Source organism: Hyaena hyaena, unplaced genomic scaffold, assembly GCF_003009895.1.
Source record: "Hyaena hyaena isolate Hyena2069 unplaced genomic scaffold, ASM300989v1 scaffold_37, whole genome shotgun sequence".
In the NCBI taxonomy this organism is placed as follows: Eukaryota; Metazoa; Chordata; class Mammalia; order Carnivora; family Hyaenidae; genus Hyaena; species Hyaena hyaena.
The window spans coordinates 736,687-761,344 of record NW_024080669.1 but is presented as its reverse complement, the minus strand read 5'-3'; the positions used below and the strand labels follow the sequence as shown (position 1 = coordinate 761,344).

The 24,658-nt window shown below is 56.3% G+C and overlaps 1 protein-coding gene across 1 annotated transcript; it reads left to right on the top strand.

Moving 5' to 3' along the window:
- The first annotated feature begins 440 nt into the window (after positions 1-440).
- OAF (out at first homolog) lies at positions 441-18,187 on the top strand. Its single transcript, XM_039229325.1, has 4 exons — positions 441-1,237; positions 14,502-14,636; positions 15,416-15,596; positions 17,180-18,187. The coding sequence occupies exons 1-4, from the start codon at positions 965-967 to the stop codon at positions 17,443-17,445; spliced, it is 855 nt and encodes a 284-aa protein (XP_039085256.1). The 5' UTR covers positions 441-964; the 3' UTR covers positions 17,446-18,187.
- The last annotated feature ends 6,471 nt before the right edge of the window (positions 18,188-24,658 follow it).

The window sequence follows — 24,658 nt, the reverse complement described above, 5'->3', positions numbered from 1 at the left end:
GTAAGTGAAGACTGAAAAGAAAAGGCTGTCCTGGGGCTCACAAAATACACCCAAGTTGAGGGGACTATTCAGAGAGGTGGCCTGACTTATCAAGATACCAGAGCAGAGGGATGTCAAATTAGGGCAAGAACCTCAGCTCACCTCTCCCAACCTAAGACAATCCAAAGGCTGAAGGCGAGGTGAGGTCTGATTTTGCAGAACCGTTTTTAGAAATTCGCTGTGTCAGAGAAACTAAAAGACCAAACAAAACCCCTAAAACACCAAGCCTGATGATTTAGTCCACGTGGCATGAGAGCGAGCCAAAGAGGCGAGGGGAGGGGGGGAGGGAGGGAGTGTTGGGTTGGTGGACGGGACGGGGGAAGAGTCACCCGTCCCGCCCCTGCTGGGAGGAAGGGATTTGCCCGTTGAGCCAACTCCTGACACAGCCGGGTCGCACGGGGCGCGCGGCAGGGAGGGAGGCAGATTGAGAAAGGCCTTTTCCCACAAAGCCGCTGCGCGGAGGTCCCCTGTCCCCGCCCCCTGCCCCGGGCCACAGCCGAGCGCGGGGAGCCGCCGCGAGCCCTTTAAGGGCCGAGAGGTGCGCGGTCTCTTTAAGGCAGGTCCTGGTGGTTTCTGTTTTCCGAAGGAAGTGACGGGGGGTGGGATTGAATGAAAAGTGCAAAACAGAGTCTCGCCGCGCCAGAGTCGGGGGCCGCGGCAGTCGTGGCGCTGGGCGGGTGGGCGGGCAGTGGGGGGGCCCCGGGAGCGCCGCGTCCGCCTTGGAGCTGCCGGGGGGCGATCGGCGGAGCGCAGCCCACGTGCGTCCGCGCCACCTCGCGGCTCCCCCGCGCCTGAGTCCTCCCCACCCCGGGGAGCCGCTGCCCCGCGCCCCGAACTAGCCAGCAACTTCGCGCGAAGTTTGGCAGCGCTCCTCTCCGCTCGCGCGCCGCGCGCCCGGCCCGTGGAGGGCGGCGGCCCCCCGGGGATGCGCCCGCCCGGCCGCCTCGGGGTCCCCACGGCTCCCCCAGCGCTGCCGCTGCTGCTGCTGCTGCTGCCGCTGCTCGTACCGCTCCTGGGGGTGCCGCGCGGCGTGGGCGCGGGGCCGGGCGCGCCCGCCGAGCTGCGGGTCCGCGTGCGGCTGCCCGACGGCCAGGTCACCGAGGAGAGCCTGCAGGCGGACAGCGACGCCGACAGCATCAGCCTCGAGCTGCGCAAGCCCGACGGCACCCTCGTCTCCTTCACCGCCGACTTCAAGAAGGTGAGGCGCCCTCGCTCGCGTGGAGGGACCTGGGAGCCAGGGCGCCCCGGGATCCCCGGCCGCACCGAGGCCTGCAGGTGGACACAGGCGGGCCAGGAGAGGCTAGAGACTTAGCCGGGGTAGTCGGGCTCTCCTCTGCGCCTCTTGGCAGAGTCCCCAGCACCCAGATCCGGCCGCTTCATTCTGCCCGCTCCGCCAGCCATTCCAGCCTTTTGCCCCTTTGCTCCGGGTGCCCAGGCCCCCTCTCACTCCCTGAATCCCCGCGCTTTGCCCACTTCTCTTCCCGCTCTCCCACAGCCCTGCAGGTGCTGACTCCCCTTCAAAAGAGTTGACTCCCTTCTTGGAGGAATTCCCTTGTGCTCTAGAGGAGAAAGTCCTGGGCTGGCAATCAGAGGCCCTGGGTTCTTGCTGTGTGATCTTGGGCAAGTCCCTTTCCTTCTCTGGGCCTCATTTTTCACCTCTATGCAGGTCAGTGAGGTGGCTCCAGGCCTCTCAGCTCTGACATCTTGGGGTCCATGAACCAACTGTCCTGTTTCACTTTCCTAGGCTGGAGGCATGGGGGTGGGGGGAAATGGAACTAAGAGTTGATTGTACCTTGTCCCTCCGGAGCCAAGGAGAAGCTACCCCTACTCCTTGGTCCTGAGGGCTGGGAAGCTTGCAGAAGGAGGACGTGGGGAGAAGCCCTACGTGAAGCCCCCCCACTCTGGGAGAGCTGCCTGACAAGTCGGCTGGCCAACCTCCATGTTTTGGCCCAGATATAGAAAGGGGGCAGAAACCAGCCTCTGCTCAGTGTGTGAAAGGAACCAGAAGGAACCTGGTGGAGGGACCAAAAGGTGGTCGTGGCCCCCAAGTTTGTTGGGGTTGGGGGAGAGTGGAGGGGCTGGGGGAGTTGCCAGCAAATGGGCCTGGAAGGGTAGTGACTAACAGTGACCCAGCAGCAGGAATTCTGGAAGGAAAGAGGGTGGCGAGGAGTAGGTACTTGAAGGGAGTCTCCTGATCTACACACACACACACACACACACACACACACACACACACACCAGCCCCTCTTCTGATAAAAAGAGGCCCTGTCTCTGGGGGAGTGGAGAAGTGAGGCAAGTTAGATAGCTGGGCAGAGCTGGAGGGCCATACAGCCCTGAAGTTCAGGGCCATACAGCCTCGCCCAAGCCATCTCTCTCTCCTCCCTCTTATAGAGAGTGGGAGCTTGAGGGCCAAGGGACAGAATTGGGGGACCCAACAGAACTGCCGTAGATGGCATGGTGAGGGGATCCAGTGGACAGTGAGGTATGGCTTGACTGCCGATCTGTTCCCAAACTACTGAGTTGTCACTGACATGGGACATAGGTGGACCATGGCTGTGGGCGGTCATCACAGCTGGGAAGGCTTTTTGGCCCTTCCTTTCTCAGTAGGGCCACGCTAGGTTCTCACATTCAGGTAGGGGCTGGTGGGCTTGTGGGGGGGGGGGGGAGAAGGAAGCTGGCCAGGCCAGAATCCCTCCGGCCTCCACACACCTAAACTCCAGGGAGAGTTTGTCAAGCATCTTCTTTTCCTGGGAAATCCCAGTAGTAGCCAGACCCCTCAGGAGGCAGTGGTCTCCTCTTCCCCTCTAACCTTCCATAGAAGCCCTTTGTCGGTGAGAGCGTGCCTCTGGCCAGGCCAAGAATCTCGTAACCTTCCTGCCCACTGCCCATTGTTCTACGGTGGCCGGTGGCCGGAACCCTGGGGAGAGGCTTCCCTGTTCCGGGGACCTCTCCAGCAGCCCGGGCTGTGGCTAGGACATCAGCAAGAGACCCAAGACACAGGACTGGGTGGGGCTGAGCTTTTATAGCCTCTGGCTACAGCATAAACTCTTTTATTGCTCTACTCTGCTGGCCACGAGAGGGGAGAGCCCCAGTGGCAGTGGGGTGCAGGACGGGGGTCTGGAGCTGAGAGTTTGGTCGGGGGCTGACTGCCCAGTTGGAGAAGCCATTTGGAGCTGCTCACAAGGGCCCCATTTTAATCCTCGCAGTGGTTCAAACCTCCGCCCAGGTTTCCAGAGTCTGCTTTTCAGGTTAGCCTCTGACCCAGAAGCTGGCATTTCACACCCGCCCTGGCATCTCCGATTTCACCAGCAAGGACGGGAATTGGGGGTGGAAGGCACAGAAGGGGAACCCACTCTCTGAGGTCTCTCCAGCTCCGGGTTTCTCATTCAGCCTGGGGCGGGGCAGCACAGCCCTTACCCCCACCCAAGTCCACTGCCTACATTGGCCAAAGCAGCTTTCGCACGTGAATCCTTCTGTGGCCCACACCGTCCTCAAGGCCCTGTGCCCCATAGCCTCTGGCAGATTTACACAAGGTTCTGTCTAGATGTAACAATTTTTCCCCTGGGAAGAAGTCTTGAACATTGTGTTTCTTTTGTTTTGTTTACCAACTCCCCTCGTCCACTTAGGAATAGCAATGTTTGCCATTTTCCCACCTTTGGGAGACAGCCCAGACCGAAATGAGACAGATGTGGTTTAACCCTGGACAGGATACTTAATCTCTGCAGGCCTTCGTTTCCTCATCTGTAAAATGGGGGTGAAAATGGTAGCAATCCCCTGGCTATCTGGAGTAGTAAGCAGGTAATCCATGGGAAATACCCACTCTGCAATGGCTGCTGTGGTAAGTGCCCAAGAAATAGAAGCCACAACTTTCATAATTGTCGCCCACATCACAATGCAGCATGGGCCCTCCCTGCTGAGCCTGGACTCAGAGAGGTTGAATGATGGACTCAAAGTCACACAGAAGGTCAGTACTGAGCCTAGAGGTGCCTTGAGTCCCTCTTCGTAACTGTCTCCTCGAAGCACTGTCCATTGGAGCTCTCCAGAAAAACAGAAACAACAAGACATAGAGTGAGGTATACAGAAAGAGATTTATTACCAGAGGTTGGCTCTCATAGAGGCTGAGAAGTTCTACGATCCGCCATTTGTATAGCCTTTACCCCCACCCAAGTCCACTGCCTACATTGGCCAAAGCGGCATCCCTATGCCAGGATAGCTGGCAGTGTGGCTCCAGCCTGAGCCCCAGGGCCTGAGTACCAGGTGTGCCAGTGTCTAAGGGCAGAAGATGGATGTCTCAGCCCACGCAGAGAGAGCACACTCGCCCTTCCTCTGCTTTCTGTCCTATCCACAGCCTCACCGGATTGCGTGATGCCCACTCCCACTGGCAAGGGCCCTCGTTTTTACTCATTCTGCCAATTGAAATGCTCATCTCTTCTGGAAGCACCCTCACAGATACACCTGGCAGTAATGTTTGACCAGCCCTCTGGGTACCCCTTCACCCAGCTATGTTGACACAAAATTAACTGTCCCACTGCACAGTTGCTGGCCAGCCTCTTCGAGTGTGGAGCAGTCATTTTTGCCCCTCTAGAGTACTCAAGGCTGTACCCCCTCTTTCCAGTCCCTCCCACTCTCGCTGTTTGCCTCCACCGAGAGGCAAGTCTCTAGTCCTGTCTGGCTGTCCCCACACTGCCACGCTGGACCTGAAGGTGCTAAGGCAGTTAACAGTAATCAGAGTAATTCACTCGCTGTCGGACGCAGAGCCTGAAGCAAGGATTGATTCTAAACTCCACAGGTAGCTTGGAGCTATCAAATGGCCATCCTCTGTCATTGCATACCCTGCCCCAAGGCTGCTGGCCATCAGGCAGACTGAGTTCAGGCTTAAAAAAAAAAATAAAAAAAAGAAGAAGAAGAAGAAAGAAAAAAGGGCCATGACTCAGTGGCTCCCAAACTTTGATGCCCATTAGACTCACCTGGGTAGCTTTGGAAAATCCCGATGCCTGGGCTGCAGCCCATAGCAGTTAGATCTGATATCTGAGGGCGACAGTAGTTTTAAAGGGGCCCCGTGACTCCAACAGGCAGGTTAGACTATTAAATGAAGGCAGAGCCCACACTCACTTAGCACTTGGCGACCTGTCATTCTACCCAGGATAACCCTAATGTGCTCCAAGCAGCGTATAGGCATTACACCTAATTCTACATGCCCACAGCACACCGACTATCCTTCACAATCCACCCCCAGCAGGCAATACTCTCCTTTGTAATCCAAGTCCTATGGATGTAATTATACTCAGATGTGCACGCTCACTCGGCATGTTCAATACCAGACACGTCACCACCCCCAGGCCCTCACCTGGCTTTCTGTCCATCAGCCTGCTTGGGCCCCCTCCCCCAGGCTGGTGTCCCTGTCCAAATTCTCTTTCCCCTTCGCTCCCTGGTCTGAGTGTCCAAAAGCTGAGGGAGGGGATGAGTCATGTTCCAGGCAGTGTGGTTTGGTGCTGACCGGATGGGTAGGGTGGGGCTGAAAGATAGGAGAAAGTCATGTGCAACTGTTTCACGGTGGTGGGTCCAACGGGAGGGGTGGAGAGAGGAACCACAGGCTCCAGAAGTGTGGCATGGGGGGCCCTGAGGGGCGCTGCGCTGGAGCCAAGATAAGAGGAGCCATATGGTGGTGTGGGTCAGTTCAAGGTCGCTCTGCAGGACCCAAGAAGAGAGGAAACTTGAGCCCTTGGTGCCCTGGCCGGAGCACCGATGGGTGAGTGGGAGTCAGGAAGGAACAGCAGAGAGCACCAGGGTCCTCGCCTCAGGGGGCTCCTGGCTGGGGCAAGGGAGCAGCGTAGGAAGCTGAAGGCTGTCGTCAGATGTAAGTCTGGAAGATGTGGAATGTGCAAATGACCGCGCACTGCCGGAGGCTGTTTATTACAGCAGGATGTGAGGTCACACGGATGTCAGAGTGGAGAAGCTTTGAGAGACCAGGTTCCCCTACCCCTACATTGGGTCTCTGAAGTGTAGCAGTTTGGAACACAGGAATGTGATGGGCGATTTTCTTCCTGGGGAACAGAGAGCCACAGAAATGCTTTCAGGAGAGGCCCAGACTTTTCTGGGAGCCCAGAGCACTTCCTCATAGGAGTTTCTGAGAAGTCTCCAGATGGAATGACCTGGCTTGTGTCCTGGCTTGTGCCCCATGGCAGTCCCACTGCCGTGTCTGAGAATTCCTCCCGGGATCTGGATCTGTGGCCCTAAGGGAAGGTTCAGACATGCTCCCTGGAGCTTGGCAAGCATCTCCCAGCCCTGAATGCCAAAGTCCAGGTGGAGTCCTAGCAGAAGAGCCCAGGTCAGGCAGTGGAGACTGCCACCTGGGACCAGGGAGGAGGGGCCTGCTAGAAATCAGATGGCGAGAGGCAGAGAAGGGCTCTTTCCTTCACAGAAAGACAGGGTGCAGCCTCATGATAAGAGCCGCACGTCCCTGGATCTCACGCACCGACTGGCCCCTCCGATCACATACTGTTGGCTGCTTTCACGCACAGCCTCATTTGATCCTCACTACTACATCATGAGACAAGGGTTGCCCCCATTTTGCAGATGTGCAACCTGACGCTTAGAGCTATGAAGTGACTCTGACAAGATCAAGTAGCTAATGATCTGGGATTAGGACCCAGGGATCTTCCCACTATATGGAATTGACTTGGGTGTGCTATAACATACGTAGGCTCCTTCCAGAAGGCCAGAGATAGCTGAGTAGGGGAGGGGAAAGGGAAGAAGGAAGCTCACAAGGCCTTAATGCAGAGGAACAGATCTACAGAGAAACCCTCCTCTCTACAGACTTGAGCTGGACCCCTTCCCCTCAAGCTTGTAACCCCCGGTGGATTTGGGTAGTGGCTCCTGGCAGCTCTGTGCCCAAGACTCTTCCTCTAGAGAGATGGGTGTGTGTGTGTGTGTGTGTGTGTGTGTGTGTGTGTGTGTGTGAGAGAGAGAGAGAGAGAGAGAGAGAGAGAGAGAGAGGAAGAGAGAGAGAGAGAGAACCGTTTGTAAAAGATCTCACGGAGATGACTGAGCCTTTGCCATGTTCGTCTTCCTGCCCTTCACCAGTGGTGTGACTTGATGAGCCACTTGACCTCTCGGAGCCCCAGGCTCAGACACGGCAGGGGCATTGCCAAGACGACAGTAGGACACTCAGGGTCCTATGAGAATGGCATCAGAGGCTGTGGCAAAGCAGAGGCCAACATAGGCTCGCGAGAAGTGAGGTAGCGGTGACAGCCAGGGCCCAGGCAGGTACCCCACCCCAACCCCAGCTCTCCTTCCTCGCTGCTAAGCGCCTTGTTCTGGCACTTTCTTTCTGCTCCAGGGGCCACAGCATCATTAGGAGCTTTGGTCCCTTACGTTGGCAAGTGTTTAAGCGGCTGCCACTGTGGATTCCGATGAAGGGCAGGGAGCAAGAGAGGCATTCGGGGCTGGGAATCTGGCTGAGAGAGGAGTCTGGAGCCCCATAGAAGGAGCCCTGAGTCAGCGGGACAGCGGGGTGCAATTGATCCGCATAAAACCTCACATTGTTCCCCAGGGCGGTTGGAACAGTAGTGACCTTTGGGATTTGGCTGACAGAGAACTGGGGGCTCAGGGGGCTGGGAGGAGGGCAGGGGGCACTGCTCTGGACTAGTGGTTGTGCTAATGGCCCTTAACAAGAAGCTTTTGTCCCCGGACTGGCCCTGAGGGCATGCAGGCATCCCTGTAATGGGGTAAGGGGGGGCAGCCTGAGTCCCTGGGCACCAGCCTGGGAATGTGCTCTGCCTGGCTCTGGGTTGACCCCGTCCACCCCTGTTCCTGCCCGGGTAGACTGGGCAGAGCAGCCCAGATGCCCCTGTGTCTGCCACAGGGCAGCCAGCACCAGTGAGGAAGGTGCCACTTCCCGACCGCCTCTCCTTGCCGCCACAGCCCAACAAACCCGGCCCCTTTTCTAGCCATAAAGCAGCCCCAGCCAGGAGCAGGGGAATAAATATTTAGATTGGCTCAGCCCAGGCCTCAGAATCATGTGCTCTGGTGGGATGGGAAGGGGGCAAAATGGCAGAGGAGGCTCCCAGGAGACCGCACCACCTGTCCAACAGTGGGGGGGGGGGGGAGAGTGGGTGCTTCACAAGAACCGGGATGGAGGAGTGGGTGGCTGGGAGGGTGCTGAGGGAGGGGCAGCTCCCCACCCTGGCCCCCTTAGTTTTCAGCTCCCCGTGGTGGAGGGGTAGGCTGGTGGGAGGGCTCCCCCCCACCTCTCCCCGGGTGGGCTCCCTGGAGAAGGGGGCAGAGTGTGACAGCAGGGTGAGGAGGATGTTAGACTGAGGGTGAGGGACTGCGTGCAGCTGTGTGGGAGACTCGGAGAGACATGATGCTGACTCAGAGAAAGGGGTGAGGTGACTCATGTGAGCGCCCAGCATGTGAGGGCAGGGGGCTGTGGGGGGGTTGGGGGGGCATGCAGAGCTGAGCCCATGGGAGCCCTGGACAGACAGGAGCAACTGCTTGTGAAAGATGGTTCTGGAAGCAGCAAGAACGCGTGAAAGGTTATAGACGGGAGACCCGTGAAGGGGGGGAAGCAGGTGGGCGTCCCTGTGTATCAGTCAGGATTCCACTTGGCTGTAACATAAAACCCTAGCAGCGGCCAAGCAAAAGAGAAGTTCGTGTCCCTCCCCCGCCCCCCCCCCATCTTATCTGAGGCTGGGAGCCAGCGGTCCAGGGCCATGTGACCGCACCGCTGTCATCCCAGCCCGACCCCCATGGGCTCTGTCTGCAGCGCCGCTCCCTGTCCTCCACAAGGCCACACCTGGGCCTGGCTCAGGATGTCTGCTGTTCAAGTGCACAGGGCTGCGCCCCGCCCCACCTCACCCCTGTGCTTCCCGGAGACACCTCCGCTGTCTGGGAGGTGTTCACCCGGAGCCCCAGCGCAGCCTTCTCTCTGTGAGCTGTTGTGGGTCTCAGCAGCACAGGCAGGGGTGAACATGGAGAAGGAGGAGATCTGGGCAAGGGCGGACAGGGGGGCTTGGTCGGGGGGAGCGTGAAGATCACTGGGCTGTGAGTCAGGAGCTCTGGGCTTCGGGTCCTGCCTCTGCAGCTGCATGACTTGTGAAGGTCACGTCCCCAGCTGGACCCTCACTGGATCGTGAACTAAGTGATTCCCCAAAACCTCCTAAAAGCCAAAGGAGCAGCTGGAGGAGCTGGAGGCGAGGGAATGGATGGAGGCCCCAGAGCACGTGTGCGTGCATGCATTTGTTCACTCGGCTCATAAATGTCAACACAGCTCTGTGCCAGACCCCGAGGTTACTGCATAAATGAGGCCTGGTCTCTGCCCTTGAGCCAGCTGCAGACCATGCAGGGCCTAGATGACTTGTTCCCCGGGCAGAAGATGCTACCTGAGGATGGGGTCCTTTGTCCAGGCATGTAGATCAGGTGCAGGCCTGGCACAACTCAAGGTTCAGGTCCAGCTCAAAGCCCGTGGCTTCCAGTGACCCACTAGATGAAGCCGGGACTCCTTGGCTGGGCTCTCAGACCCACTGCCCTTCTCCTCTCGCCAGCCTCTTCCTTCGACCTCTCTCTGCCCTCCCTCGCCCTACCCCGTCCCTGGTGGTTTTCTCAGAATGCTTCCAGGTTCTCATGTGTGTGCTCCTTCTTCGTGTATTCATCACCAGGCACTTACTGAGCACCTGCTGTGTTCTAGGGAGTGAGGATACGCTGCAAATAAGATACTGTCCCAGGCTCGTGGAGCTGAGTCTGGAAGGTTGCAAACACAGTGGGATTCGTGCTGTAGAGGTTGGGAGTTGGGACGGGCCGAGTCCGCTGGATGGTTGATGAGGGTAGCATTGCGGGGACGGGCCAGAGGGGATGCATTCAAACCAAATCCTGAGAGACGGCAGGCAGATGGGGACATCCCCAGCAGAGGAGTCAGCTCGTGGAAAGTCACACGGCCTCATCGCTTCTTCTGGGAACTACCGGCTCTTTAGATCAGTGCTCAGGGGGTACGGGAGAGGTTGTTGGTGGACAGGCATGCCGGACGTGGATGGCACACTGTATGCTAGGACAAGAAGAGCCTTCGAAGGGCATTCGGCAGATCAATAACACTGTGGAGAGATAGATTGGGGGGGGGGGGCGTGTTAAGAGAGCCTCACATTTCCCTGTCTTCTGTAAATGCCACTCTCTCTTTGTTAGAAAGCAGCCCCTCCCCCATCCTTTGACTGTTAAGGACTGAACCATCCCTCATTCTAGGGAAGTCTTCCCTCCCTCCCTCCTCGCCTCCCCGCCCCATCTTTAAGGGGTAAACAAATGCCCCTTCATCCATCCTTTCCTCATAGCACTTATCATAAACCTCAATCCTAGGCCTTTTTTGGTGCTCTGACTCTGGTTGCAGGAGGTCAGCCTCTCCATGAGCCCCTTGAAGACAGGGGCCTCTGCCTTAGTCATGGCCACTTCCCTGTCCAGCCTGGGGTCTGTGAAGGCCTTGCCCCAGGCCATGCTAACCAGTGCTCTCCCACGGATTTGCTGATTACCCGCAAACCCCAGAGGACTCCCCTGACCTCTCTGGGCCTCAGGGGCGTCTTTCGGAGAAAACCCTTTGCTTCTGCATCTGGAGGTCTGGAATAGATCACAGTTGGAGCGAGGCCAGAGATTGCAACAATAATAAAGAGCTCAGCCTGCTATGTTCTAAGACCTTTCACTCATTTTCCCCTCATAATAATCTCTGGAGGTATAGGTATTGTTAGTTTAACTCATCTAACAGATGTGGAAACTAAGGTACAGGGAGGTTAATTCCCCCCGAGGCTACATGGCTGGTATCAGCAAGGCCAGGATTTGAACGTAGGTAGTACTGGCTACAGAGCCTTTGTTCTTAACTCCTGTGCCCTCTTCCAATCTATTTACTCCTGACGCTTGCTGACGCATGGGGGGGGGGGGGCGCCTGAGTGGCTCAGTCCGTTAAGCATCAGATTTCAGCTCAGGTCATGATCTCACAGTTCGTGAGTTTGAGCCCCACATCAGGCTCTGTGCTGTCAGCAAGGAGGCTGCTTCCGATTCTCTGTCCTCCCTCTCTCTCTGCCCCTTCCCCACTCATGCTCTCTAAATAAATAATAAACAAACTTAAAAAAAAAAAAAACATAGGCAAACTTGAAAAAAAACCATAGGCAATGGACTTCAGCAGACACTATCTCCACGGCACACTCACCACACCCACTGCACAGCCCAAGCCTCAGCCCCGGTACTGAATGCTCCTGCGGCTTCCTGCTAGCCTGCCCCTGTGGGGCTGGAGGTTCCTGGGAGCTCATGCAAGGAGCCCTATAGAAACTTCCCATCTTGAGAGTCCTAGCCTGAGTCCTGGGCTTGGGGAACCCACCTCCAGCACCCTGCATCAGCTGTAGCTGTGCTGTCTGCCTTGGGTATTAAGCCACGACCGAGTGAATCGTCTTGGGGCCCTTCCGTTCAAGGAGGAAGCCCAGGAGCCAGGCTTCCATGGGTACTGGGTCTAGCATCTGGCCAGATGTTTGCTGAAGCGGGGGGACTTCTTCCCCTGCCCTTTCCCCTGTGCTGGAGGGAAAGGGGCCTCGGGAACCTTAGCAGTGAGCTGAGGTGGAGAAGGTAGGAGGGACGTTTGGTCAGGATGATGGAGCCAAGTAGATCCAGAAGCTAGAGCTGTCCACTCCCTGCTGGGCGTCAGCAGGTGGAATATGGGTTTTCTGGAGAAATAAGACTAAGAAGACTGGAGAATTCAGGGTCTACAGAGGTTCTAGGAAGGTCAAGCAGGCGGGTTAGGAGGGTGGCCCTGCCTCACATCATCACCCTCATATCCGTATCAGACGCTGCTTTTTGGGAGTCACGCTGAACTGTGAGTAGGAATTGCCATACTCCCAGGGCAGGTCTACACAGGACCTCCAGGCATGGCTGGTTGAGGGAACAGAGTTCTAATCCTGGCTCTGCCCTTGCCAGCTGTGTGGCCCGAGGGCGGACCACACTACCTCTCTGGGCCCGAGCTTCGGTTTCTTGAGCTGGGGCATCAAGGACGCCTGGGAAGCAGTGGTGCATTGCGGCTGAGAGAGCACTGGCTTTGGAGTCAGACCGCCTGGGGCTAAAACTCTGGCTACATTTCCTCCTGGCCCCATGGCCTTGAGCAAGTAACCCCTTCCAAACTCAGTAATAACCATCCTCCCTACCTTCTGTTGTTGGAAAGATTGTAAACAGGACAATACATCCTTTTCGACTCATAAAAACAGTGACTTGTCCCTTCTGGTTATAAACTTCAATAAATCTTTGCCCTACATGAGTAAATCTCTCACAGTGAGAAATCCTCGTTCCCTCTCTTCACCCCCAGTCAGATTCCCCATTTACTGGCATTTGCTATTGTCACCACCATTGTCGTTTAATATAGAGGCAGGGAAAAAACCTCAAAGCAGGTGTTTGTTTCTTTACGCTCCTGCCTGGTCTAAGAGTGCAAATGCTTTCTCTTGAAGGTGGGCAGGTGTTATCCCCAAGCAAAGAGGCAACTCTGTAGCTGTCTGATGGCAGGCACGTGGCTGTGGTATTGGAGAAGATGCTGTGAATATTCCAGATAAGGTTCTTTTAAAGTCATTGCTGAAAATAATGTTGGATCCCGCCTCGGGGTCCAGCCAGAGACTTCCAGCTGCCTGGAGCCCTAGTAGGAGGAAGTCCAGTATCAGGTCTCACCTGGCAGAAAGTGAGCCCCCAGTGGAAAATACACTAGCGTACCAGCCTCCAGTCTCCTCTCGGCCAAGCTGAGCCAATGGAAGATCAGATGGCCCAGCCTGGCAGGGCAAAGAGATTCCAGCCTCAGGGCCCAAGAACAGATTTCCTGTCAAGAGGAAGCTGGGTTAACCTGAGCTCTGACTCACCTTCCTTGAAATCTGCCATCATAAAGAGCCTTGTGGAAGCTTTCTCACCAGCTGGGCCTCAGTCTCCCCTTCTGCAATACAGATGGAAAACCTCCCCATAGATGCCCACACCTCCTCATGCTGGAGATCATTTGCAGGAAAAGGAAGTAAGAGACACATCCCTATAGTCAAAGGACCTCACGAGTGCACGGGGATTATGGGATAGCAGCACGCCGGGGCTCCGGCCACCTGTAATATTTGCTGATCACCGTGAGGATCAGCACTAACTCAATTTTCACACAAGCCGACCAGGTAAACACCCTTTTATCCCCATCCTCCCAATGAGGCTTCTAGAAGCTGGAAGATACGCCTGGGTACTGGCTAATACAGGGCAGAGGTGGAGTGCAACCTCCCCTCACAGCCTGTACAGGAGCCCAAGGGAGGGACCCTGGGTGTCTGTTTCAGAGCACTTACACTCTAGCAGGCGTACCGAACGCCCCAAGTCATTGCAGGCTCTCTCAGTGGGCGAGGCCAGGACGCGAACATTGAACCTGAATAACAACACAGGCCTGTCTGTGTTCAATGCCAGTGCAGGGTCATTGGGGTTCTGGAGGGGAATAGTCCTTGCGACCAGGGTACCTCCCTGGCGGGGGTGAGGGTCTTGACAGATCCAGACCACTTCTGAGTGGGACCTGCTCATTTCTCCCTGGGAGCCGTTAGCCCAGGCACAGTTGAGTGAGAGCAAGGCGGCCCCTTGGGTGCAGCTGGGTCAGAGCATAGGGTTCTAGCAGCCAGACTGGGAGGGGGACCCCTCTCCCTCCTCCCTCTCCTCCCCTCCAGCCTACCCCATTCATGCAGTGAGTAACAGGAAGGAGCCATTGGCCTGCGGGTAATGCCATTAGTAACCCTGTGGGGAAAGGGGAAGTGGCCAGGGGAAGGGGGAGGTGAACCACCCCGGCTCCCCCCAGGCCAGAGGCTGGCAATGGCCACAGCCAGCTTGTGCTGTGTCTGCCCTTAACCCCGCCCTGTGCCCACTGCCTCAGTCTGAGATGGGGATGGCCAGGAACCTGGCTGATTAAAAGCACTGGGGGGCATTTTGAAAAGCCTCAATTTCTAGGCACCCCTCCCCCAACCTGCTGACCAAGAATGTGAGAGAAACTCTGGAATCTGTACTTGTTTAGATTCCAGTTCAGCCCCTGCCCTGTTATGGCCTGGTTGGGTAGTTCTAGGGGCCGTGACCCACCCTGATCAGGGTGCCACGGGTGCCACCGAGAGGCAGCATCAGTCTTGAAGGAACCAGGCACCAAAAGCAGGGTGCTGGCTCTTTCAAGGTGAAGTTCTGTACTTTTAAACAGTTCTGTGTTGAAAGGCTTTCTCATGGTTTGCTCTGTGAATTTTCCAGGAGGCTTTGGAACATCTGGGGTGTGTTCTCTCAAATCACGGGTTTAAATGGGAAAGATAAAAATTCCTAGACCAGCAGGAGGGAAGTGTCCATCGCAGGGCAGTGTCCAGGCACGTGTCCTGTCCAAGGCCTGGGCTGATTGCTGGGTGGGCTGCTGGGGGGGCGGGGGGTTCCCACCCACTCCAGCTGGTCCCCATGCTTCTGCCCTTCCCTGCCAGGACGTGAAGATCTTCCGAGCCCTGATCCTGGGGGAGCTGGAGAAGGGACAGAGTCAGTTCCAGGCACTCTGCTTTGTCACCCGGCTGCAGCACAATGAGATCATCCCCAGTGAGGCCATGGCCAAGCTTCGACAGGTGAGTGTGCCCCCGTCCAGCTCCCACCCCAGAGCCCCTAGCCCTACAGCCAGCCCAGCCCGAGGCCTGGACCGCACCCCAATGTCGCTCTCCCACCCAGCCCCTGACCCACCCTCACCCTCATCCCTGGCACCCCACCCTCCCCCTGTAGTCCTGAACCCCCCAATATTGCCCCACGCTGGACCTAACCCCATCACCCCAGATCGCTAATCTGCACTGACCCCCACCTGCCAGGTGCCTCCAGTCCCCTGATTTCAGCTCCTCTCCCTTTATGGTGGAGGTTCTGGGCTTGGACCCTGTGGTCAGATGTGCAGTCAGACCCAGCACCACACCTCGGTATCCCCGTGACATTGCACACCTTGCCTTCAAAGGCTCTACTTTCCTATGGAGAAATGAGTTATACTGAGAATTAAATGAGAGCATGGGTGTAAAGTGTTGTGCGCCATGTTCAGAATTCTTCAGCCTGTTGACCTGTTCCCTGTCCCTTCCTGGACCCTGGGCCTCTCCCCCAGCCTCATCTGAATTCCCTAAACTAGACCCCCCCCCCCTTCTCCCCGGTCCCAGACTCTCCTCTGCCTGTTGGAAGGTGTGGGACCCCAGAGGTCACCAGTCCTGGGCCAGCTCGCCTGGCTATCCACTTCCTGCACCAGCCCTGGTGACTGCCCCTTGATGCCAGCCTGCCCTCAGGTTCTAAAGGCAGCCAGCCCCTCAGTGATTAGGCAAAGCAGGGCAGGGAGCGTTAGGAGGCCAGGTGGGAGCGGCTCTTCCTGTCCACACAGAAGAACCCACGGGCAGTGCGGCAGGCTGAGGAGGTGCGGGGCCTGGAGCACCTGCACATGGACGTCGCCGTCAACTTCAGCCACGGGGGCCTGCTGAGCCCCCACCTCCGCAACGTGTGTGCAGAGGCCGTAGATACCATCTACACCCGCCAGGAGGACGCCCAGTTCTGGCTGGAGCAAGGTGAGCGTGGGGTCACACCACCCAGGCCGGAGTGCGGTGCGGACGCAGGAGTCCCGAGGAGGGACCCCTCACCCGGGCTGGGATTGGTCAGGGCGGCTTCCTGGAGGAAGTGGTGCCTGGGTGGCTCTTCAGGGAGAGGAGTCAGCCAGATGAAAGCGACCCTGTCCAGGTAGGGACACACAGACCTGTGACTTCCCAGGTTGTGTGGAGGGAGATAACCCGGGCAGCGGCCACCTCATGCCTTCCATTAGTGAGACCACAGGACCTCTGTCGGGGGAGGGGGACAGGCATCAGGGTCGGCACCCACTGCCCCCCCTCCTTTCTTTCATGCCTTCCCTGGTACCTGCATCTCTCGCGTCTCTGGTGTGGCCCCTGCCTTTTGGCCTGTGTGGCTTTACCGCTGCCCCATTTCCTGATTCCGTTCCCAGGACTGTCCTCAGGTCCTCTGTGTAGAGGGGACAGGGAGGTGCCCACAGTTACCACTCCAGGCCCCTGGTCCTCCGCCCAGCGGGCCAAGCAGTGCCTGCCCTTCCCAGGGCACCGCTGGATTTAGAAGTGGCCATCAGGGGGCGCTGGGTGGCTCAGTTGGTTGAGCTCTTGATGTCAGCTCAGGTCATGATTTCACAGTTCATGAGTTCAAGCCCCATGTCAGGCTCCGTGCTGACATCGCAAAGCCTGCTTGAGACTCTCTCTCTCTCTCTCTGCCCCTCCCCCACTCACATTCGCTCTCTTGTGCTCTCTCTCACTCAAAATAAACATTAAAAAAAAAAAAAAGAAACGGCCAACAGAACTGTGCTCATGCCCTCCACACACACCCCTCCCAGTAAGCTGCACCCCAAACTGAGGTTCAAGCTCAATACTGTGCCCCCGAGAGGCTGGTCCATCCCGGGGCCACTGAGCCGAGCCAGGGGCCAGGTCACTGCTGCCTCCCCCAGCACCCTGTGTGTACCCTGGCCACCCTGACTTCCCAGCATGTTTGTGCTGGTCCTTCCCTACCTGGCCCTCCTCAGATACCACGTCCTTTAAGTAGCTATCCTTGATTTTCTATTTATTCTCCCCACATTTCTATTCTGTCACATCCTAGTATAGTGGTGTGTGTGTGTGTGTGTGTGTGTGTGTATGTGTGTTTTACCATGTATTTGTTTTTGAGAGAGACAGAGAATGAGCAGGGGAGGGGCAGAGAGAGAGGGAGACACAGAATCTGAATCTGAGCTGTCAGCACAGAGCCCAATGCAGGGCTAGAACCCGCGAACCGTGAGATCATGACCTGAGCCAAAGTCGGATGCTCAATGCCTGAGCCTCCCAGGTGCCCCTATAGTGGTATTTTTTAAGCACAGGGTGGCAGCATGCCAAGGGGAGGCCTTGAGGTCAGACAGACCCAGGCTCCGTCCCCACTCCACTCTTCCTGTGTGACCTCTGTGAGATCATTAAACCTCTCTGGGCCAGGTTTCTTACCTATAAAAACAAGAATGAAAATACTTGGCTCATTGGCTGGCGGGATGCCCCAAGAGGCCATGCGGGGTGGACCCCTCCCTCCTTCCCTTCCCCCCTCCCCCCTGCTAACCCTTGTCTCTCTCCCGCAGGTGTGGACAGCTCTGTGTTTGAGGCTCTGCCTCAGGCATCAGAGCAGGTGCGCCTGCCCCGCTGCGGGCAGGTGGGGGATGGCGGGAAGCCGTGTGTCTGCCACTATGGCCTGAGCCTGGCCTGGTACCCCTGTGTGCTCAAGTACTGCCACAGCCGTGACCGGCCAGCCCCCTACAAGTGCGGCATCCGCAGCTGCCAGAAGAACTACAGTTTCGACTTCTATGTGCCCCAGCGGCAGCTCTGTCTCTGGGACGAGGACCCCTAGCAGGGCTGAGGCCAAGGGGGCGGTCTCTGGGGTCGCTGCCCTGGGTCTGCTGCCCTTCCCCCCCCCCCCCCCCAGGCCTTATTCCCCTTCCCTTCCCGTGATCCCGGAGCCTCTGGCCCTATTGCTCAAGACTGTGAAAAGGGGTGTGGCATGGCAGGGGTTAACTCGTGAAGGCAGCCCCCACCCCCACCCTGTGCCTCCCTTGGGGACCGAGAGAAGGGGGTTCTCCAGATGTGGAGAACCTTGATCTCCCCTCCCCGGAATCTCCCCTGAAGTGTTCTCTTTCAAGCAAACAAAATGTGATGGCCCGTGATTCTATTTAACTCTTTGAAGGCTTAGACCCTAAAAGGTGTCTATGCCTGTCACACTGAACTCCCCACCCTCAACACACCCCCACTCCCCCATCTGGAAGGGGCTAGCCCCTCTGTACCCTCAAATGCCCAACAAGGAGGGGACCACGCCCCAGAGACGGGGCTCTTGGGGACCATTGCCATAGCCCCTCCACCAGATCACAGTGCGTTCTGCTCACTGCTGGCCTCCCGCCCCCGGGGCAGGTGAGGACCTCCCAGCCCGGACACAAACCACACGTGCCTTTTTCCCCAGCCCCTCCTCAAAATAAATATTTTTGTAAGGTTCTGGGGCGGGGAGGGGGCATGAAGTATGAGGAAAACTTGAATTCCAGATTTTTAATGCAAAGTATTTATCATTTGTACCAGAAATAAAAGTTTAAATTTTTATTTGACCCTTCTAGTCGCAGAGTTCTGAAAGAACTCTTGGCCAATGCTGCCACCTGGTGGCAGGAGGGGTGTTCGCCCTGCCGGTGACAGGTCCCCGCACACCTACCTGCTAAAGCCCTGGCTGATTGTGCCGCAGGGAGAGAATGGACCAGGGACGTATTAGGGAAGGATAAGACAACGCTTCTGCACTTAAGAAGAAGACACATCGATGAGCAAGTCAGAAAGTGACAGCATAAATACATTAAGGCAAGAAATAAGGCCAACATTCTGGAACCAAACTTACAGGGTTCAAATCCTGGCCTGGCTTATTTCCTGTGCAATCTTGAGCCAAGTCACTTTACCTCTTTGTGCCTCAGCGCTCTCTGCTATAAAATGGGCTTAACTGTGAGACTTACATGGGCTCATACATCTGAAGTGCCCAGGACATGGTGTTCATTCGCTATTATTAATTTCATTAATTAATAATATTCGCTATTATTAATATCGTTCTGTTAGTGCAAAGAGCAGGCATTTCCTCACCTGTAAACCTGAGACCACTAAACCAGACATCCCAAAGGCCGTTTCACTTCAAACGTAACTTCCAGTTTGAAGAGACTGTAATAGGAAGTGCCGAGCCGGGTGCTGGAGAACTTTCAGGAAGGAGGGATGGTGCAGGCTCAAGTTACCAAGATGGGGAAGTCTCCTGGACCAGATGGGACACAGCTTGCTGCTGAAGGATGGTAGGCATTTGGCAAGGTGGAGGGGACTGGCACAGGGCAGAGACAGGAAGCTTCAGGGGTCCTACAGGGGGCTTGAATCCTTAGGAAGGAGGAGAGTCAGGTACTTCCTCATCCGCCTTAGAAAGGGAGACAGGCTTTCAGGATGAGCCCCCCCCTTGAAGACTCCCCAGAAAGGCTGCCACCACCCTTTGAAGCTGTATAGGCCCGAGGGTTGTGGTGGGAGCCAGGCTGGCCTGACCAGGGTCAAGTTAGGGCTGGGTGGAGAGACTGCCTTTTCAGGCAAGCATGCCTCTTTCTGAACCTGTTTTCAAGGACCAGCTTTGTTGTGCTGGGCGGGGTGGGCGGGGGTGGAGGGGTGTTCCTCCCCAGGCCCTTTCCTCCTTCCCCTGCTGCCCAATCCCAGCCCTCAGTCCTGAGCCCCAATCCCTGCTCCGGGTGGGGGAGGGGATTACCTGGAGAAGACACCCCCCCACTTCCCTCCCTGTCTGTGTGCCTTTTTTCCTGGGAGTAGGGGCCCCAGGTCAAATGCCTTTTCACTTGCAAGTAGCCAAAAATAATGCTGCTTTTTTAAAGAGTGCTTCTTTTAATTTAAAAAATATTGTTTATTTATTTATTTATTTATTTTGAGAGGTAGAGCGTGAGCAGGGAAGGGGCAGAGAGAGAGGGAGACACAGAATCCGAAGCAGGCTCCAGGCTCTGAGCTGTCAGCACAGAGCCCGACGCAGGGCTTGAACCCACGAACCGTGAGATCATGACCTGAGCCGAAGTCGGAGGCTTAACCAACTGAGCCACCCAGGCGCCCCTAAAGAGGGCTTTTCCGATCTTCCTTGGGAGTGACTCGCACCTCCAAGCCTGCCCGTCCCAAGCAGTGAGGGGGATTTGTACACTCATTCCAGACCACTCTGCCTGGGGCCTCTTCTTTGGTTTTAGGGCCTTGGGACGAGAAGATTCTCTGAGACTTTGGGCTGAGCCTATACTCAGGCCAAGTCCACGCTTCCCCCTCATTCCAACGATCTCCCACCCTCCCAACCCAGCTCTGTCAGGTGCCTCCAATGCCGGCCACTGCAGTCGCCTCTCTGGCCAGGGTCTCTGGTTTCTGTGGGCATCAGAATCACTTGGGGGCTCAGCTCATTACCAGGGTCAGCTGTTTGAGAAAGGCCCAGATATGGCTTGACTTTCCTCAGGAGGCTTTTGTGCACGTGTACAAACACTTGGTGGGGGTGGCTGGGAGGAGGTAACACACCTCCAGTGAGCGCTCATTTCTCCGACACGTAGAGTTTACAACGTGGCTTCATGTGAAGCAGCTCATTGGCTCCTTGAAGCAATTCTGTGACATTTTGTGGAAGTGGCTCAAAAATAAAACTATGTGACTCGCCCAAGGCCAGACAGCTAGTTGGGCTGCAGCCCTCAGCCTCCTTGCTCCATGCATAGCTGCTAACCCGGATGGGTTTATCAGATTGGCCAGCTGGAACCACGGGGTAGGGACGACGGAAGGGGCACAGCGGGGACAGGAGGGGCACCAGGTAGGCAGCAGCCCCAGGGGCCAGTCCTGCGGCAGCAATCACTGAATACGTGGCGGCGGGGGGGGTGCCCGGGTTCCCGATGGGTCCCTTATGCCAAGGTAAGCAAGGTCCTGGGTGGGAGGGCAGGAGCCTAGGCCTGGCTGGAGCCTCTACAAGCCAGACCCAACCTGGACTGGGCTTTGCTGGACTTCCTGTGGCTTTTCTTCAGACTCCTCTCCCTGCAATCTTAGCCAAGGAAAGTCTTGTCTTCACCGAACCTTAGACGTGGTGGGTGGAGCCACCAAGAAGTCGGGCAAAAAGTGGGACAAGGACCACTCGCAAGAAGCAAAGCTTGATGGGGCACCTGGGTGGCTCAGTCGGTTAAGCGTCCGACTTCGGCTCAGGTCATGATCTCATAGTCCATGGGTTCAAACCCCGCGTCGGGCTCTGTGCTGACAGCTCAGAGCCTGGAGCCTACTTCAGATTCAGTCTCTCTCTGTCTCTCTCTCTGCCTCTCCCCCCCCATACTCTGTCTCTATCTCTCAAAATAAAATAAAGACATAAAAAATTTTAAAAAAAGAAGAAGAAGAAGAAGAAGAAGAAGAAGCGAAGCTTGAGGGTAACAACGCCTACCTGGGAGGAATTGGGTCCCGGCCTAGTCCCAGCTCTGTGCTTGCTTTCTGGGACGGGTCACCCCCACTGCAAGCCCCGGATTCCTCATCTTCTAAGAGGTGGCCCTCCCTTAGGGCCTCCTGACCCAGCACTCAGTGTGTAACTGCTGGCTGGCATTCTATCTCGGGTCATTAGGCATTTGGCGACAATCGAACTGCAAATCCGTGATTTGCTCTTACAAGCGGTACTGTGGGGAAATTGGTAAAGATGGAGCACCGCACAGCCCAGTATTTGGTAGAGACTGCCAGACGGCCCTCCTTGATGGAGCTGTCCCAGTCCGCATCCTCACCAGCAAGTGTATGAAAGGCTCTTTTCCCCACATTCCTGCTGCATCAGGCGGCGTTATCCAGAGAAAGAGCCAATAGGATTCAGAGAAAGAAAGAGAGACAGAGAGAGATTTCTCGTAAGGACTTAGCTCATGTGATTATGGGGTCTGGCAAAATCCAAAATGCTGGCACTGGGCAGCGTAGGCAAAAGTTGATGTTGCAGCCTCGAGTCCGGAATCTGTAGGGCAGGTCAACTGTCCAGAAATTCAGACGGGATTTCTGTTAGTCTCGAAGCAGAATTTCATCTTTGGGAAACCTCAACTTTTTGTTCTTAAGGCCTTCAACTGATTAGATGAGACCCACCCACATTATCAAGGGTAATCTCTCTAAAGCCAAATGATTGTGGATGTGAATCACATCTACAAAAATACCATCACAGCAGCATCTAGAGTAGTGTTAGACCAAGCAGCGAGGCACCGGAATACCTAGCCGACCTAACACAGCAAATTAACCATCGCACCTGCTATCACTGGATATCACCATATGGTGTTTGCCACTTTGACCTTGAGAAACATTAAAGCATTCTAGGGTGTACTCTCAGATATCGACTAGTACTGTAGCCAGGTAACGGCTGGTTGTTCCTGTTTCCCTCCCTCCCCCCCCCCCCCCCATCTCTTCTCTACCTGTCTCTGCCCCACTCTGTGCCTCAGGATACCAACCTGTGGATCTGCCTCATTTGGGTTTCTTCTCTCCTGGGTCCGCCAGTAACGAGCACTAGAGATCAGAGGGCAGGATGAGAGAGGATTCCAGGCATATATCCCTGCCCCTTGCTCCTTCCAGACCACACCTCTGCACTGGCTTCCTTCCTCCAAGCACCAGACCTCCTTGGGCTCCCAGACCACTATTTCCTCTTCCTGCTGCACCGGCCCCAGCTTCTCAGTGTCACTGGCCGTCTGGCTCCCTTACTTCTGCTCGCACCTCTGTAAATAAGCCATACCTTCCTTAAAGGCACTCCGTATTGAGTCGATTCTGTTTTCCTGCCCCTACTGGGGCCCCAGAGGAATGGACAGTGGGAAGGAAGAAAGCAAAAGTGAGCCGGAAAACACTGGCTCACACCGCAGGGACTCCGTGCATACCTTCTCCTTGGAGAAGATCCCAACCTCACAGAGGGGCTTCAGGTCCAGCAAGGGAAAGAAGGTGGGTCACAAGCTGCCTCAGGACCGGCTTTCAGGTGTGGTACCCACATCCCCTGTGGTGACCATGACCTTCTCCCCGCCTGGGCCCAGGCTCCAGCTGTGTGTCCTGCTGAGGCACCGTCCTGAGTCTTCAAGAGTGAGAGGCAGGATGAAGTGGTTCTACGCTCATGGGACCCCCTCTCCTACACCCGGGGAAGCAGAAACGGATGCCACATGCTTACCGGGCCCACACGCCCACAGGCGCCTCCAGATCCCCTCCTGCCCTGATGGTGGGGGAGGTGCCCCCCTCCCAACCGACCCCAGGGCTCTGGATCCCAGCCCTTCCCCCTTCTCTCTGGAGAAACTCTCCTCTCACTCTCTTCTGCTTCTCTCTCCTGTCTTCTTCCCATCAGCCCTGAGAGTACTTTCTAAAAATTTGTTTAAATGTTAATTTTTGAGAGTGAGCACGCATGAGCAGGGGAGGGGCGGGGGAGGGACGACAGAGGATCCGAGGTGGACCCTGATGTGGGACTCAAACCCAGCGAGCCACAAGATCACGACCCGAGCAGATGTCCAACGCTCAACCCAACTGAGCCACCCAGACGCCCTCTCACTCACCTTTGTCTACCTCTTGTGCTCTGCGCTCTGGCCAGCCTGTACTGCTAGAGGGACTCCAAGGTCCCATGCGCCCTCCTGGGGAGTGTTGTCATTTCCTCTCCCTGTACTGTTTCCACCTGTTCCTACTTTCTTTCTCCTTGCCAGGGTCCAAGCTCAGATGTCTCTCCCTCCAAGAAGCCTTTCCTGGTGCCCAGCCCCCAGAGTCTGGTAGGTCATGCCCGCAGCAGGCCCCCGTGGCGCCCTCCATTTCTGTGAGAGCCTGTGCCTCAGTATGAGGGACTTGCTTGTTCCCTGCTCCACACGCATCACCAGGCTGAGTTCCTGAGGACAGGGACAGTGTCTGGTCTCCACCACATTTCCAGCTCCTAGCTTAACACACAATTCCAGTGCATACTCCGTACATGCTCTGAATGGATGAATGGTAGAATGGCCATTGACCTTCTATGTGTCTGGGCGTAGGATTACACGTAGCTGGTAAGCTCAGAGGGCAGCATGGGAGGTAGGACATTTCAACCAGCACAGCTGTCCAGCTGCAGATGGCCACCCAACAAGGCCAGGAGCTCCTGTCACTACAATCGATTGGGCTAAGGCTGGCTGACTTCAATTGGGGTTCTGCGGTAAAGTCCGGCCTTTGGTGGGGTGCCAACCAAAGACCCAACGGCACTCTGAAACCAAAATTCAGTATCTCCACTTTGCCTGGAATGGGGGGCAATTCACCTGTAATCTCTCCAGCCATCCAGGATGGGCACTCACGTCCCGACAGCGGGGTGATCTCCCCAGTCTTGCTGGTAAGGGTGGTCCAGTTAAAGTCACACGCACCCCATCACCGCAAGAGGGCGCGCTGGCCTTAGACTTGCCCTGAGCGTGCAGGTGGACCAGGAGGCTTACCTGCTCTGAGGTAAGTGTGGAGAGTCAAGAAAGGACTGAGGCAAAGGTCTTTTGAAAGTGTGGTCAGAGTGGCCAGACCCAGGCCCAGTGTGGTCCCCAATATCAAAAAGAAGGCAGAGTTGTTTTAAAATCAAATCCATTTTATAATTGTCTACTTTTTGGAAACTTCAAGTCCCAGGTGGGCACTGAGCTTGTGTGTACGCCCTCTAGAGGTGAGCCAAGGCTGGCTACTGGGTGAAGTGGGCATCCAGGGCTGGGGAGTCTGCATTAGGAAGGAAAATCAGGGGCAGGGAAGAGCTCTGTGTCCTGACTCCCGTGTCGTCTCCGGTCCACTCTCCAGAAACAGTTGCTTTATCCTGGTTCCCTCTCACTTTGTCACCTCACCCCCTCCACGCCAATTCCTGGCACCGGGGCCATCAGGTTGCCTCTGAGGTGCGATTTTAAAAGAGGCCTGCAAGTTCCTCCTGGCCTCTACTTCCCTTCCATCTGCTCTTTGGGAAGCCTGAACTTGGATCCATTCCCTGTGGTTGCCCCAGGGCAGGGAGCTGACCCCCACCCTGCACCCCCACGCTCTGGGCCCTACAGCCCATCTGGCAGACAGAAGGAGCTAGAAGGGACTTGTTGTTTGGTGGCCTT

What these genes read in the sequence shown, in the direction of transcription:
- OAF (XM_039229325.1), top strand. Translation starts at nt 965, where the DNA reads ATGCGCCCGCCCGGCCGCCTCGGGGTCCCCACGGCTCCCCCAGCGCTG. An exon ending in TCACCGCCGACTTCAAGAAG is followed by an intron (nt 1,238 to 14,501) that starts GTGAGGCGCCCT and finishes CTTCCCTGCCAG; the next exon opens with GACGTGAAGATCTTCCGAGC. An exon ending in CCAGTTCTGGCTGGAGCAAG is followed by an intron (nt 15,597 to 17,179) that starts GTGAGCGTGGGG and finishes TCTCTCCCGCAG; the next exon opens with GTGTGGACAGCTCTGTGTTT.